Here is a 17,202-nt window from a genome sequence, read left to right as displayed (position 1 = left end):
AATAATACGAAACTCATAGATTTTCTATTGCTCCAGAATGAAACCCGGTTATTGGAATACTCTGTCGTAGATTTTCTGATGCCTTGGACAATTGGTGGACAATTTGATCGCAAGAAGAGAGTTTTCTGCCGATTTCAGCAACCATCTGTCATAACCATTTACGGTACAGCTGTACAGTCATTGAGGAAAAACTCGCTGAAGATGGTATTGATTCGAATATGATTTCTTGGTGCCGTTCATATTTGTTGCTGATCTCAAACCTTTCCATCAATCTTTCTGCTCGGTGCAGCAGTTCTCGGCCTGTCATGGATAGTTTTCCCCAAAGCTTGGCCAATTTAGAAAGGGGCGATGAACGCTAAATTAGGCTGATATTGATTCTTATTTTTTTTTGTATTTTTTTTATCGTGCCACCTTTGGATGTGTCCTGATGAAAACCCTGCAGTGACTCATGTTTAGATTTTTCTCGGAAACTCCAAACAAAACCAGATTGCAGCAAGCAAGCCATGGTGTCATACCATCTTTACCCTGTGGAACAAAAGAGCTCTTTTGTTAAGTTAGCTTGGCTAACATTAAGGGAGGCATGGAGTTAGATAGCTGTGAACGATGATACTTGGGGGTTGAATTAAACAGACAGCTACTCCAAGGAAAGGCTGATTGAATTTCTCCTTAATGAAAGTTTTTCTGTTAATCCATAGCTGTCCCGAGACACGATTAAAATAGGAATTGGTTGTCTTTGGCTCTCTGCCAAAATGGTAATCTTTTGATAGTTTATTTTGATAAAACAGAAAATTGTCAAAATGGTAGAACAGAAAATCTTTTTTTGTGAGTGTTTTTTTTTTTGTTTTTGGTTCCACAAAATCTTACATGGTTGAATGGGTAGACAAGTACATTATATTCCGAGCAAGGTATCCGAGATACGTACTTTTAAATATTAAGGAAGGAATATTCATGGATTCTGTGTTAATTGGGACATTAAAAAAGATTTGAATGCTTCTGTCTGTAAAATTTATTGGAATTTCTTGCCAAAAGTTATTTGGTATTCCAAAGCTGTCGCTGCTTTTGGGACATGAAAACAGCAGTAGGATAAATGGGGCGGAATTCAGTTCATTGACGCGATGTTGGAGAACATGAATCTGGTTTCATTGGGGAAACGAAGCATTAAGCTTTTCGCAGATCTTAATTCTGGGCGATTTTCATCAGACGCTCGCTTGCTAGAGATTTCAACGTCTATGGCTACAGACAGTTTGCGCGACTAAGTCAGCGCTAGAGATGATTAGTGAGCGAGACTGATTTTGCTCAGTGGCCAATTCTGCTCTACCCTATGCCATTTATTGGCTAACGTTGGTAACAGTTTTTGCAGTGCATTGGTTAGCTGCCTCTCGCATTTATCTTGGGTGTGAAATCCATCTGTTATGTTGAATCACTATTAAAGAGAGACAGACCTGGGGGGGGGGGAGTGGGGGGAGAGAGGGATAGAGAGTAGGGGGTGCTCGAGAAATGCCCAGTGAAGTGAGTTGGCTTCCAATGAGTCATTCACAGCCTTGTATTGCCCTGTGCTGCTCATTTTGCTCAAATCTGATTATTTAAATACAACCCTTGGAGTGTACTCTCACTTGACAAGGGCAGGCGGAGTTTACATTTCCGACATGACAAACATACAGTGATTAACTGATCGCGCTGCGAACCTGTGTTTCTCGGGGAGGTGTTGATGTTGTTTAGCCGTGCACCTTCTTTGCGATCCAATTAGTGTCAAGTAAAAAACATGCAGTTTAATTAACAAATTGTAATAAAGAGCTTAAAGATCTATTTGTGTGATAAATAGCGGCATGATTTTGTTATCTCTTTGAACCTCTCTTCCATTTGATTTTTTTTCTTCTTCTTGAAAACAAGAACATTACAAAAACACGAAAACATTTCCAGAGTTTTTTTCATCCTTATTTGATTTTGAATGTAAAATAATGTGGCCTATTTTGGCTTTGTTTGGTCAAACTTAGGGATATACTGTAGCTTTCACAAATAAGATCATTAAGTCAATTAAAACTGTTTTAAAGCTATTACTCTTTTTTTAATTATAGGGAAAATATGAATTTGACGCCCAGCTTAGAAATGCATGCTCTGAAGTTAAAGGTGCTCCCTTAAATTATTTTTACAGAAAATAATTTTCAGTGAAAAAGTTGCACAATTTCGTCTCCAGTTTGAATCATTTGATTTCCTTAATTATGATGAGGCTGAATTTCACCCGGATAATAGTGACCATTTATCCACTATCATACTGGTGTCACTGCTTTTGTTTTGCTCTCCATGGTTTAGTCTGTTGTAGTTTATCAGCATCAACTGCCTATTAAGTCTGCATTGGTGTTTTAAAATGTGTACATTTGCCAAATAGTTCAGAATGCTCTATACAAGGCCTAAGTACATGTAGACCCGTTGACCTTAGACCAGCATGGCCCCCTTCCCTTATACAATGAGGATGTTTGCCAAACTTAAACCCTCATTAGAGACGGCCACTTGGGAAGAACATCTCACCTATGGCTGGCCAGGTTAACGAGTATTTATGTTCAGGTGACAAGTAAGCAAGTGAGTGGTGGTAACTAGGAACTAGGGCAGGTTGAAGTTAAGTGGACCGAGCTATGTCTGTATAGTCTAAACCATTACCAGAGGTGCACATGTACATGTATCAGGGACTGTGGGGTGGAGGTAGTCGGGGAGGAGGTGAAGGGTAGGGGCAGATCTACCACAGACAAGGATGTCCTAAAAGTTTTGTATGGATATGTTTTTTGAAATTGCCTTAGTCTTAAAAGAGGTCTGGGTACTTAAATGGATATACCATAGAGGAAATTGAGAGGGTTCACATGTGGTGGCCATTTGCAAACTCATCATCTGTGTTTCTGCATATGTTTTGTAACTGTTATTGATAAGAATTATGGAAAATATTTGCCAGTTAAAGTATAAAATGTTGAAAATAAAAAAAAAACAAAACAAAGAAATTCTTTGTCTAAGTATGCAATTTGGAATACATCTTTTTAATGCAAATATTCTATAATAATAAAACAGTTGTGTTAATTCTGTGATATATACAATAATCTCTGCAAATATGTTTCTGATGCCTGTTGTGTGTGCTGAGAATGGATAGGTTTGTTTTTGGAACATTTATGGTAATTAGTCGGTTGAAGGAGTTTTGTCAGAGGTCACCAGCAGAGGTCATTGCTTCATCTCCTGACTTGCGACCTACCTAAACAAGAGATTCGGATCTCGGGAGGCAGATGTTTTCCCGATACTAGCAGCCCCCAATGAGAATAAATGCAGAAGCAATGAGCATGCTATTGCAGGCACTAAGCCAACTCCCTCATCCTTATCACCCTGTATGCAATTTTCCCGTGGATCTAAGCGCATTTCAGTGGACTTATTCAGCTGATACAGTCGTGGTCTCGATGATTTGTACCTATTTGATGACCGCCAGTTACCATTCCATCCCATTATGTCGAACGTGGCCTCAGCCACCAGGGGGCAGCGATTACAAGAACGGATGTAATAAACGGTGGTCATAAATAGGCAATCCCAAAACGAAGGCCATTTTGTGTCAGAGGGTAATTTGCACGGAAGAACATGTATCATTCGCTACGTGTACATATTCCCTAATAGATGATAAAACTTTTGTGACCCACTAAACGCTAGCACTCTTGCAGGCGTAGATTCGTACTGGGACTACTGTAAAAAGTGATACTAGTATGCCAGAACTTCCCTGTAGGAATGCCAGCAGATGCGCTAGACCAGGGGCAATAAACACCTAGCTTTAATTTGCAGTCCATAGAAAAGGATACATGTACATGTTTGAACAGAAGGAAAAAACCCAAAAAGTGGCACAAAATGTACTACTAATTAACAGACTAATGAGAAAAAATGTTCAGTAATTAAGATTCCAGTGGGTTGATTTTGTTGTATTTTGCTGTATTTAGTCGGTATTTGGCATTAATGTAGAAGTTAACCAACTGTTACTTAGAGTAAAATTCATAGATTGTTGAGTGTTCAGAAGTTATGTGATAAATTTTTGAAAGGTAATCTGGCTCTGTATTCAGGATACTTATATTTCTTCAGCAAAGCTGTGAAAATTTTCAAAAATTATATTATTCAAAGTGTCTGTGCAGCTTTTTAACGAGGAATATTAAAGTCTGGTATAATTCGTCATGAGTGTGTGTGGTCCACCAAAAGGATACCTGACTCTCTTAGGTTACATGCATCAACTTTTGGGTCAAATATTAGAAGCACAGGTGTGTTGCATCTGCTTTCTGGTCGTTAGTGTGAATTTCAACAGACACCTAGCAAACCTGCTCGATTCTTAAGACAGTGTATCCATGAATGTGTATGACATAAGGCTTGAATCAAAAATGCCAAATATTTGGTTTGTTTCCTTCTATAAACCTGCCAATTTTTTGGCAATGGATTGAGCATTTCAAACATCCTTGGCATGTCTGTGCAGGTAAAAATTCTATTTTTACGAGCGGTTCTAGTGATGCAAGAGTATGCTACTGTCACATTTATAGAATTGTATATAACACCCCCTGTATGACACAGTGGACTAAACCTTTCCCTGTTGTTTTCTTTTACACTTTGGGTTGGTTTACTTTCAGCTTTGTGGTGTCGGTGTCGGAAAGGATTTCAACTTTAAATTCCTTCACTTTGTAGCGGGTAAACAGAATAACATCTTATGTTTGGAACACAAAACTTTATTGTGGTTGATAGTTTACACGTCTAGAATTCTGATCACTGACCTTTGACCCTGTTATGTTCGTTTGGAATACTAGCTTCGCGAGTATTGACAGAGTTGCCTGTTGCGTGGGCTCAAAATAACGATGAATTTCTCAGGGACAGGGTTGAAGTATTTGATAGCTTACTCATCTGTCCTGAATGAAGTGTGTTGTTGTTGTTGTACAACCACTGTATGCATTTATATTGCACAATGAAGGCGAGGTATGACGATAAAGAAAAAAAAAGTGTCCACATGGGCGATTTGGTATTCTGTTGTTATCCAGGATATGCTCTGTGTCTTAATTCCTTAGCAAACAGTTTACGCTAACTGATGAAAGGGCTGTAAATACTGGACAAGTTATGTGGACTCAGTCCTATTGTTTGAGCAACCCACGGCGAAAGGTCAGATGAAATAAAAAGCGCGTTTGCCATTCTTCGTCTCCAGGGCAACATGCCGCAAGAGTTTCAAATTGATGGCAATAAATTTTTATATTCACATTTTTCACTTGTTCATTTTTTTTTTTTTTTTTTTTTTTTATCAAAGCAGTACCTTTTGCCTATACATGTAATTACTGAAAGAGTGTTTCTCTTTTCTTGTAAAGTGTGAATGCATCTAAATTTGCAATGTACACATGCATTCTTTAGTCTGTTTCTGTTTGTAAGGCTTGCATTATTTCTGTAAAAAGAATATTTTCATTGATATTCCTGTATGACGTGCTTTGTACGTCCACTTATTTACTGATATCTGTTCTTCTTTTCTCTTTGCAGAATTTTTTACAGAACTTTTGGAAAATTCAAAGACAGATTTACATGAAATGTTTGTACGGACATACGGGTTAATTTATCAGCAGAATTCACAAGTTTTTGTGGACCTTTTCTCGGATTTGAGAGGATATTACAAAGGAAAGGACGTGAATCTGCTGGAAGCACTGGACAACTTTTTTATTCGTTTGTTAAAAAGAATGTTTCAACTGATGAACTCGCAGTATCGTTTCACGGATTCTTATCTCAACTGTGTGGTGGAACACATGAATGACTTACAGCCTTTCGGAGATGTGCCCCTAAAATTAAGAAAACAAGTTCAGAGGGCATTTGTGGCCGCACGGACATTTGTTCAGGGTCTTGCCATTGGGCGCGATGTCATAGACGCAGTTGGAGATGTGAGTATTCATTCAGATGATTGACAATTAACAGATCTCAGCTTTAAGCTTAAAGAGCAATCAGTAATTATTTAAACCAGATAATTTTAAGCTTTTAAGTTGGATACAGATTTGTAGATTATCCTAGGCAATATATGTGCACGCATCCCTGTGTTTTGATGCAGCGATGATGAGTTTGGAAATCCAGTCCTGTGGCTTACTCCTTTCAATGTGGACAACATCTGGTAGAACTAGGGATTGTGTCTGGCCCCCAGGGAACCTCTCCAGTGTTTGGAGGGAGGAAAACTTCACACATGGCCTCAGCCTGTATATTTGAGATTTTTTTTTACCCCAAACTCGCCTGCTTTTGGCCCATTCTTTTTTTAAACTGTACCCTAATATCTCTAATGTTTTGACTGTCTGCTATATTTTTGACTCTTCAGCATTTTGGAGGATGGTCATGAAATATTTTGAGCTATATTTTGACTCTTCAGCATTTCGGAGGATGGTTATGAGATATGTTGAGATTTAACAAATGTGAAGAATTTGTTAAATGCCCCATTTTGTATTTAAAGTGAAAGACAGAAATCTGTTCATTTCTACATGTACTTAATCAGTGGGCTAGTAGGGAATAACTTTTGCTGTTGCATTTTTAGCAAATTCAGAATGGAGAAATTGTGTCATGACAAATCTATCATTGGTTGTTTTAAGACTACATGTCAATATGTGTTCCGTAGGAACTCTGTTCTCAAGGCTGTTGACACCACCAATTTGCATAGGTGGTGTATATGGGCTATGAAAATATACAATCGCTGTGACAGTTTTTCGCCCCAACACTTGGATTTTCTTCACAAGTGTCTTGGACTGAATGAAACCGTCTGTTTCAGAAGAAGTCAGGCCTTGATTTATTATTATTTTTTTTTCCTTTATTTTTTTTTTTTTCAAACCTCGACCCAAAAAGGAGGGCGGGAACCTATGAGACCTGACATGAACTCTGCGAGTGTCACATTCCAGTCTAAACCTTAGGGGATACCTCTTAGACTTCCCCGAATTGTAACCCTGGTAAATGTGACTTAGTTCCACTGCTGAACCACTCGTAGCGTTTTATCAGACGTGGCCAGACATAGTTTTTCCCACTACTCTCTCAGGAAGGTTCACGGAGCAAAAAGCAATTTTTTATGCTACCTAAAGCAAAACTGAAGCCCTAGAAATTTCTTGACTGTTTTCCTTGCATTCTTCACTGGGGTTTTTTTTTTAAAATTTTTTTCTCACAAGTTCATTCATGAGTTGGGGAAATGCCATGCCAATGGGCGACAGTTGCCACATAGGATGAGGCTTGGAACAGACAGTATGGACAGTATATAGGCATACTCAGTATAATTCGCCCACTTTTCTCCTTGCTCCAGTAAATCTTTGTTATTTTTCATCAACTAAATGCATTTCCTGCAGCAAGGAGATCAGTTGGTAAAATAATTACAAGACACAATTGGCAGATTACTGTTCGTATATCACAAGTTGCAAATTAGCGAGATGACATTCTTAAGGGAAAGCTTATTCTTATTAAATAAGTTGTCTTTGGTTTAATTTTTTTAGTCAGGAACTGTTGTTTCTGAAGATGGAATTCCATAGGATGTCGAGACATTTTCAATTAGAGAAAAAAGAAAGAATGGTTGAAATTGGCAAGAGAAAAGTTGCAGGATTACATTAGCTTAAGTGAAAAACAAAAAAAAAACAAAAAACCTTGAAACTTCATTTTTTTTAAATTGTTGACTCGTGATAACAAGTTTAAGAGATTAAGAATTAAATCTAATATTGGAAATGAAGTCATGACCTATGAAGATGTGTCTGTATCTGTGCTGTACCTCAACCTGTGTACAGAAATCATGAGATTTTTTTTGTCATGTGACATGTCATCTACATCTACATAATCAACGTATTATCAAGAAAATTCTCTGTTTGAAACCGGTTAATAGATTCACCTAAACACAGAAATGGAGATGTTGATCATATCTGTCATGTTATTGCTGTTCTGAACTTTTTTTTTTTTGGAGGGAGTCAGTGATCCTGAGATCTCAAAATAAATCAACATTCAAGTGTACAGACAGTGATATTAATTGCTGTGTTATAACCTCAATGGCTGCATGACAATAACGATTTTGATCGAAATCTGTTGTTGATTGCTTGAGCGAGGCGGCAAACAAGGGAATTGATCTTTCTAGATGCAGCTTTGCACGCTACCACTTTAGACTTGTAATCAACTGATTGATGAATTTGACTAAATTTGGAATTTGGGAATAATTTATTCTTTAGGCCACCATTGAGAATATGTTTGCACAGCATACTCCAAAAAATCCCTCAAACAAAATGACCTAGTCTTAGAGGATTTTTTGTGGGGGTGAGGAGTTTGATGGAATATTTTTTTCTTTTACTCTTCCTTTTGAAATCCTACATTTTTGTTTTTATTAGACAGAATAATAATAAAATAGAATTTTTTATCCTGATTTCCCTGATAGGGTTGAGTTATTCTAAACATTGAATTTTCAGCATTAGCCTTAATGACTGAATTTGGAATTGGGGAATAATTCTTTTTGGAGGTATTTAAACACTGGTAGTTTATTTCCCTGCGTAATGTGCACAGGCCTTAGCTAAGAATACCTCCTCCTGCTGTCAAATGCCAAACTTCTCTTCCTCAATTATCACCTTATGGATGAGAAATGACCACGTAGGACATTAATTCTGACCAGCTAACTCACTCACTATGTGAGTCATTTACAGTTCTAATGGTTAGACTGAGTAACAAGAAAATCACCCACACGTTTCAGGCCAAGCCTATTGTATTTTGTGGTTTTACTGTATCTTCTGAAATTTATGAAACAGTGAACTTTAAATGGACATTTTTTGAAGGAATGCGTGTTTGACACATGAAGAGTGTATAACTATAATATAATAGTGATTGTTTTCATCAACACATCTAACCTTTGAGTCTAGAGTAGATATTTTGGGTTAATTCAAGATAAATTTGAATTTAAATAAACTTTGTTTTTGTCTTTTGAAAATGTACTTGGAGCATCACAAATGTAAGTTTTTGTGTAATGAATGACGTACTGTAATTTTTTATTTCAGTAAGTTATACATTTATGTTATATAGCATCTTATTCTTTCCTTTCACTTATAAAAGTGAACACAGTTACATCAGAAAAGAAGTGACCGTTGAAACCAAAAGATAAATTAATTAAATCCATTATCTTTCAGTAAGGTTTTCCTGTTAGTGCAATTCCATTATCCTTCACTAAACATAATTTAGAATTGGCATGGCCTTCTCCAGCCCTGGGCAAGATGAATGGCCTGTCCAGTTAGGTGGGAACCTTATGCAGATGTCTTTCGGACTTCCACCCCATACTGAGACATCCTCTATATAATAACAGTGACAATAACAAGCCAGCAGACCATAGGATCTACAGAGGCATTTGTAGTCTAGCACCATGTCAGTAATGAGGGACTAATAGTGGGGAGAAAAACAAACACAGAAGAGAACAAAAACTTTGGTTTTCAGCTGATGAAGGCTGGGATATTGAACAGTTTCATTCAGTTTCTGGCTTAGGCCAGTCTGCTGTCCGCCTGGGCCCAATTAATTTAAAGAGCTGGGAACAAAGAGTAGGTCCTTGCCTGACCCCACCATTGCTTTTCAGCTGGTCTGACATGTATCTAAAGCGCTGGCAGTTTCCTCTTTGTTCTATAGCAGTTGACAGTCTGGACTAAATTTACATTGGGGACCATGGCCATAATGGGTCACAAGTTGCTTTGAGGGAAATTTTAATATCCCCTGTTACATAATTTATAAAGGTTTGAAGGCTTGTGGTCCAAGGCTGGATTGGGTAAAATGGATTCTATACTTGATTTGTGATAAAGAAACACTGTGTTATTTTCAGTCCCAATTAAAATACTTTAAACAGAAGAAAATCAAATCAATCAATCAAACAGGCAAGTCAGTCAATCAATCTGCCAGTCAAAAAAAAAAATATCTCTGCAAGGCATACTTGCATGTGATGGTAGGCTCTAATCCATGCATTAACAAACAATGGGTAGGCCAAAAACAAAACTGTTTGTCTTTGAGCAATCAGCCAACGCCTTGTCTTTAGTGTCCCTTACTTGAAATTTTCACTGGATGCCTTTAACTGATGCTTCACATTTGGATTTGCCAAAAATTAAGAACTAAGTTTTGTCCATCTAACTGATCAAGTTCCAAAACAGTGGGCCAGCAGGAAATCCTAACCTAGGATGAGATGGAATCGGACTGTGGCCTGAAGCAAAACCTTTGTGGCATGTGGTGTAGTAGTGGTCGGGTAGGCTCCAGGTATTTGTGGTCTGTTAGATTCAGGGAGAAAACTCGAGCCATTAGGGACTAGCCTGATGTTTAATTTCTGACACCTTCTTAACATCTCAGATCCACCAAGTCTTGAGATAGCAGATTTCTCCAATTTAGATGTGTCCGTCTTCAATATTACTGGGTTACACTTGAAGTATGTAGAGCAGAGAAGGATAGGTTCAGCCTTTACTCTCATTCTTTCTTCCTTTGGTTGAGGTTTGGGACGCGAGCCAATCATCTGTCTCCATCAATGATCCGCAGGTGATCAAATTGCCAGTTGTAGTCATCATCAAATTTTGCACTGATTTATAAAGGGCCATCAGTATGTTTGTAGTTGAGTATAGGTGAAATGTTTCTATGTTGCGGTTTCAGGTAAATTCTAGACCCTTTCACGGTGAACATAGACATAAATGTTAGCATTCTGAGAGCTAGAATGTGCTGTAGAATGAATGGAGTTAAAGTTAATTTATGTGGCGTAGAAATGGTTAAAGTTGATAACAATAACAAGTGTAGACCTTGGCCAAAGTTTGTCCTAACTTTTCAATTTGTATACCTGTGCTATCTTGAGATGCAGTTTCTTTGCCCAAAATTTTATTTTAAACATGAAACCACTTTGACTACCTCCAGTCGTCTATATTGTCCTGAACCTATTTTTCACACAGTTTATTGCGATGGAAAAATAATGGATATAAAGGTGCCGATTTTATGTTGTCCATTATTACAGATATTTGAAGTGGAAATGTACGTTCAGTTGTCTTTGAATGTGAAAACTGCACCCCTTGACCGAAAAAGTAAACACAGCTTCTTGGTGACTGAAAAAAATGGTGATTAAAAGATTGTAGCATTAAAATATTAGTGATATTAAAAAAAAATGAAAATAGTGTTGGACATAGCCCTGACCTACATCACGAGACAAATTTATACCTGTGTAAGACATTCTGCCAAATACCTGGATGAATTTAGACTATTAAGATAAGATCAAAATTGACCAGTCAAGCTGACAAAGTTATTTGACCTACATATAGTTTGTGTGAGAAGATAAGAAGTGACCGTGCATATTGAGTGAGGGACATCAGTGTCAGTCTTGCATGGATTCATGTGTGCCTAAATGGTTTAATTGACATGCAGTTTTATGCCTGGGCAGCATGTGGGCTTTGTAAAACTAGCTATTAAAAATACATTATGAATATGTAATTGGGGAAGTTTATGTATGGTTGTGTGTGTATTGAAATTTGTCTTTGGTCATACAGTATGGAGAATGAAGTCTCAATTTCGTTCTCTTAGGAAGGCTACACGTATCTTTTACCTTTGTCTTTACCTGGTTGGAGTTATGCCCATGTTAACCATAGGTCTAGTTCCCGAAGTTAATCAACCATGAATAATTGCACTTTTGTACCAAACATACCTGTAGATTTGTTTTATTGTACCAATTTTATCAGAAGTTTATTTTTTTGTACTAATGTTTGTTTCTTTATGTAAAACTTATATAAGTTATGTAAAGAGTATGAAGTCTCATGAAGTTGACGGGTGTTGTAGAAGCCAAATATTTTTTTTTATTTTAACATTAAACCCCCAGTAAAATAAATTAATAAATAAAGATGAACAGCTCTTTTCTAGTGGTAAAGATATGTCTTATACAAATGGCGTCAAAAGTTAAGTGCTTGTTTACATCTGAAATGGTCAGGAAATTTGGTTGGAGTACACTTTATAGTTGCATGTAAAACATCAAAAAAGCTTCCATACGAAAAGCTTTTTTCAGTCTTGATATAGCAGTCATAGCCAGCTGAATTTCAAACTCCCGACGACAGATTATACAAACCACATTACTGTAGTACAAAGACCACCATTGTCAAAGTTTAGATCAGGTTGGTTGAAAGAAAAAAACAGCGGACAGTAACGTAGATGTATCTGGTAACGCCCATTCTATCATGAACATTCATCAACAAAGCTGTGGGACAAGTTTCTCACGTTTCCCCACGTATCAGCTTTACAACACTTTTGTCTCACCTGTCAGCCAGGTCGTTTACTCACCTGTGATCAGTTCAAGTGCTCATAGCCCGTGGTCATCTTCTGTCAACTGGACAAAATTAATTAGAAAGTCTTCGTCATCACACAAGGACAATTTATAAATCGCAAACAAAGGTCTGGCCCACCTATTTTCAAATCCTGGGCTATTTCCTGGTGCGCTTCATAAATAATGTCATCCAAAGATCTTTTAGTTAAAGCATCTTTGTTTCTTGTGGATGAACTTGTGTAGTACATGAATGCTAACTACATACCTTACTTTGGTTACCTACAGAAAGAGTCTAACCATTCATTCATACTTCGTCATTTTCTTAAATTGATTGTCTTTTTTTTTCTGGGGGACATGAATACCTGTTTTGTCTAGACGGATTGAAAAAAAAGTCCTTGACACTTCGCTATGAATTGTGTGGCCATTTTCAGTCCAGTTGTGGGGCTGATTAGGGGACGGATCACTTATTTTCTGTTCTCCCAAACAATTAGCAGATTTCTTTCAGAAATTTTACAGAACATTATGATAATGTCTGTAAACACGAAGTATGCATCTCTCAGGTTATACAGTGTACTTGTACATGAGCATGTCAGCATGCCAGGCTGTTTTAAAACCCATGATATATATATCATGTATATGACCTTGAATTTTATGATGTATGGTGTATGACCTTGAATTTATATTTTGGCCTTTTTGGGAAGTACAGGTAATTGTACATGAATGTTTACTTGTTAGCTATTGTGTACAATAAACAGGAGAAATAGACGGTGGTAACATGTACCAAACGAAGCTGTTTGATGAGTATTTGCGTAAAAGCATTTTTTTGGAAGTAATTGATTGCAGAGTAGTGCACTGTCCTATTTGTGGGAATTGTTAAGGGGACTGGTCTTGTTGGTTAGCTTCATTAAGGTGGCATTGCATCAGTAATTAAGCCATTGGGATGTGCTGATTGCAGTTCATGCAACCAGGTGAATAATTCACAGGTATTAATGACGAAACTCATTGCAGCATATCGCCTGTTACTGTTTAGTCACAAGCTTGCTCTCAATTGCGTGAGGAGACCACTAGAAACTGGAAACAAAGGCCGTCTGTTTTTTTTTGGCCTCATTAGACAAGTTGTCTATGCTCTCTGGTAAGAATTGCTGGCAAAACAATGAGGCCTTTTTAATAACATCATTTAACGCGTGACAGGCTGTATCTCGCTATTGTTAGTAGAAATACCATACATCAAGAGATGACGCTTACCTGACTGCTCATATTAAGGGGTTGATGGGAAAACATTTCATTGAGAAAACTTTGAACTTTTGCTAGCTTGTGGGTGGACATAGGTGACCGATTAATCAAATCTTAAACCTTTGTAGTATCCTTTTTTTTTTTTCTTTTTTTTTTTTTGTCAGTTGTTTTTTTTAAACAGTATAATGATGACGTGACAAAGGCCACCTTGGAGAGAACTGGTTTAATTTGGAACGCCCTTTGTAGTATTGGTTCTATCACTAGAGGGCGCTGTTGTTCAACAAATCATACAGATGTCCGTCTCAGTTGTTTCTGTGATGTGTACTCAAAGTTTACCTATTTGTTTGATTTGGGTTCTTCTCTGTTTCATTCACATAATGTCGCACTTCGTATTAGTGCATATTGCATTTAACGTGTCAAGCTGTGCAAATTGACTTTCTATAAGAGAAATATCCTGCATTTATGCATTTTCCATAAAGTCACTGAAAAGGTACTAGGTGAGAATCATTACCCTCTTATTAAGTTTATTCATTAATTAGGGAGGGAGGTGGGGGTGGAGAGGTGATTAATGGTACAGCATACTACCTGTCCGATTGCAACCTGCAAACAAGATACACAGGCATTCTTTCACCGGCTTCTGTAGTGATGAATGATTTACTGGCCATGGAAATTTCTTAGGGTATATATTTCATTTTTACAACCCCAAAAGACTTGAAAGTTAAACACTTGACAGCCCATAAAATTATCGGCCAGGCATACATAAAACAGGGGAGCTGTGCAAACTCGTTTTCCAAACATAAAAGACATCTGCAGAAAGAGCTAATAATAAGTCCCCCAGCAGTGCCTCTACCATGGTTTACGGAGCAATAAATATCAGCTTCTTTGGAGAAATCCCGTTGTGCTTGGTTTGGTAAGCAAAAAAAGTGGAAACACTGGGGGATGTCTGGGTTATATGGATTGATGGTCGCGATTTATTGCACATGCCTATGACTCTATCTCGCAGTTTCACAGATCAGGCAGTATAGCACAGAGACGTTGACTTAGATTTTTTATTTGGGCTCTTGTGCTTTTCATCAAATGAAAACTTTACTTTAACCTGCAAACAGAGTTTCTTAATATAGAAATACTATTAAAGAATGAGTTTTAGGTTCCACATAATAGAGCAAACGATAGAAGATGTTCAGTTTTAAGACAATAAGACATGCGCATATGTATCATGTCGTTGAACCATGATTAATATTGCAGGTATTTCAAAGAAAGATGATTTACTTATTTTGTCATGCGAGAAACAAGAATGGTGTCTGGTGTTAAAAATTATGTGCATAGCTGTGTAGAATTTCTTGGTTGTGGAATTGTTTGGCCTCGATCACCTTTGATCAGAGGTTCAGCGACTACAGGAACTGCACCGATTTGCCCGAGTGTGGCAGTGGCGCAGGCTTTGGTATTCCAGCTATTCTGACGTCGCAGCAGACACGAAGTTGCTCTCGCAATCTTGATGTAGCTGTGAAAAATATCCCGACTGCTGGGTGCCCTTCGGTGGAAACACTTTGATCCTGAAAACCAGATGGCTTTCCTGGCGAGAAAAATTGTGTAGATTGTGCTGCTGCGCGCTTTGAGAAGAGGCTGTAAACACCTACTTGTCAGACCATGTCTTCTTACACCCATGACAATTACCGGCGGTTATCTTCTGACAGTCAAACAACAACGGGAGGCCCCTCTGTGACCGTGGCAAGGAGGTGTGAGACTGGAGGGCTTGCCATAGAGGAAGTGGTGCTCGGTCTGCGGTTAGCTCCTGCCAGGCAAAATATTGACCCAGAAATGAGCAGATTGTCGTGGGCCTGTGTGCTAAAAGTGTCAGTGGCTGAGATTGCGGGGAGCAGCCACGAAAGGCATATTTACACGTCTACATTGAGGATTTGAAGCCCCCCATGGCATGTGGATACTTTCATTTAAGGAGATACATCTTGTTTTGCAGTGGCCTCGAAAAGCAACATAGTGGATTAGTTGGCTGTGAACAAGGTGGGAACGTGAAAGGTGTTGCGTCGTACACACTGCGCTGCGCTTTTCAAACGGACGTTTTCTCAACTAAGGCAACAAGATAGCTCAATAAAGATATCCTTCCCAGCAGTTGCTGTTTCATAGTGACGATGTACCCGTACACTTGCACTGTTAAGTGAGGAATGACTGTCTTTTCTTAGAAAAAGAAAAACACATCTCTGCGATATTCATTTATTTTTTAAGCAAGGCCCTCAACGAATTTTGAACTTTGTTTATAACAGCAGGATTTCAGGAATCATTGGTCAACATCGATGTACATTTATGTCAGTCGTTTGGATGCTGTAAATTCGGTAGTATGGTACCATTCCAGAAATGAAATCCTTTATGCGTTACTGTTATTTTAGCAGGACAAGCACAGCCACGTAATAACCCTGATATAGGTATATATTTTATTTGCTGACTACCCTTGTTCTGTTCAGAGATTTTTGACTGAACTTTAGTCGTGCAGCAATTTGGAGATAACGAGAAGCAATTGGGGATATATTCCGCGTGTCATTAAGGGTTTTTAAGACACTGGTTGTTATATTTTCATTTGGAAAAAGAAAGGAAATTTGAAAAACTTTCAGCCCCGGAATTCTTAACCTGAGAAATGAGAACGCACAATTACTCAGTATTGATTTGTTTTGATTGGTCAAGCAATAACGCTGTCAGGTCGGGAGACATTCGTTGGGGCTTGGGAGAGGGGTTGGAGAGACTGTTGATGCTTACTTCCTTGGTTTTGACACCTCATAGATCCACCGTGTCGCTCTCCCGCGCATGGAAAGACCTTCATTATTTGACAGCCAGGTGACGTGTCCCCGAAGTGAAAAGCCAATATAAGAAAGCGGAAATAAAGTCGGCTGAGAAATCTCCTGTGACTGACAAAATCCTCTTGGGATTGTGAACGCCGCGAGTTTCCATCAGATCTGATTTGATTCACAAAACCACCAGACAGACCTGTTGTAAATAAAATGAGGAAAGGGAACTCCTCAGCAATCCATTAATTAAAAAGCAGAAAAGAAAAGAAAAATTGCTATTACTGCAAAGGAAAGTCTTTTCCTTTTTCTTCTGTGGGGAAAATCTTCTCATCGTTAAATTCATGTATTTATATGATGTTTAATACGAGAAACTGATTTGATGTGGCTGATGTTTTCGGAGTCCACTTTTGTGTCCATCTGTAGGTAACAGTTTGTTTCAATGTGTCCTTAAGGATTGTCAGATTCACTCCATTTTGTTAAAACACCTTTGGAATGAGCTTGGATGCGATTGTCGGAACTTGCATGAGTTTGGACAAGGAAACCTTTTCCAATGAGGCTTTTTTTTTTTTTTGATCAGCTGTGGTTTGATTTCAAGATGGGTTGAATGATTCTGCCATTTCTCCCTGGCCCTAAACTCTGTCTCCCCTTCTCTCCACACACATGCACACGTGAAACCTCAACATCATCCAGTGAAGAAAATAACACCTACCCAAAAAAGAGAAATCTGACATCAAAATATATTTCTTGAAATTCTTCTTGAGTTCTGAATGATTGAATGATTGTCTTTACACCACAACAGCAGTTATTACTGCCATTTTGTGACAAATACTGAAATGTTTCTTCTAGCTGGTTGTCAGATTCACAGACAGCAACAAACCGAAAACAAATGCTAACATTGTCCACTCAAAA

General features: G+C 38.1%; 1 protein-coding gene across 1 annotated transcript in view; it reads left to right on the top strand.

Annotated features, from left to right (window-relative positions):
* LOC135479463 (glypican-6-like) overlaps nucleotides 1–17,202 on the top strand; it is a 78,398-nt gene that overhangs the window by 39,008 nt on the left and 22,188 nt on the right. The window contains exon 3 of the mRNA XM_064759306.1: nucleotides 5,515–5,906. Within this exon, the coding sequence (XP_064615376.1) occupies nucleotides 5,515–5,906 (392 nt within the window). The remainder of the gene's footprint in view (nucleotides 1–5,514; nucleotides 5,907–17,202) is intronic.

Source organism: Liolophura sinensis, chromosome 12, assembly GCF_032854445.1.
Source record: "Liolophura sinensis isolate JHLJ2023 chromosome 12, CUHK_Ljap_v2, whole genome shotgun sequence".
Classification (NCBI taxonomy): Eukaryota; Metazoa; Mollusca; class Polyplacophora; order Chitonida; family Chitonidae; genus Liolophura; species Liolophura sinensis.
This window is presented reverse-complemented; position numbering and strand designations above follow the sequence as displayed.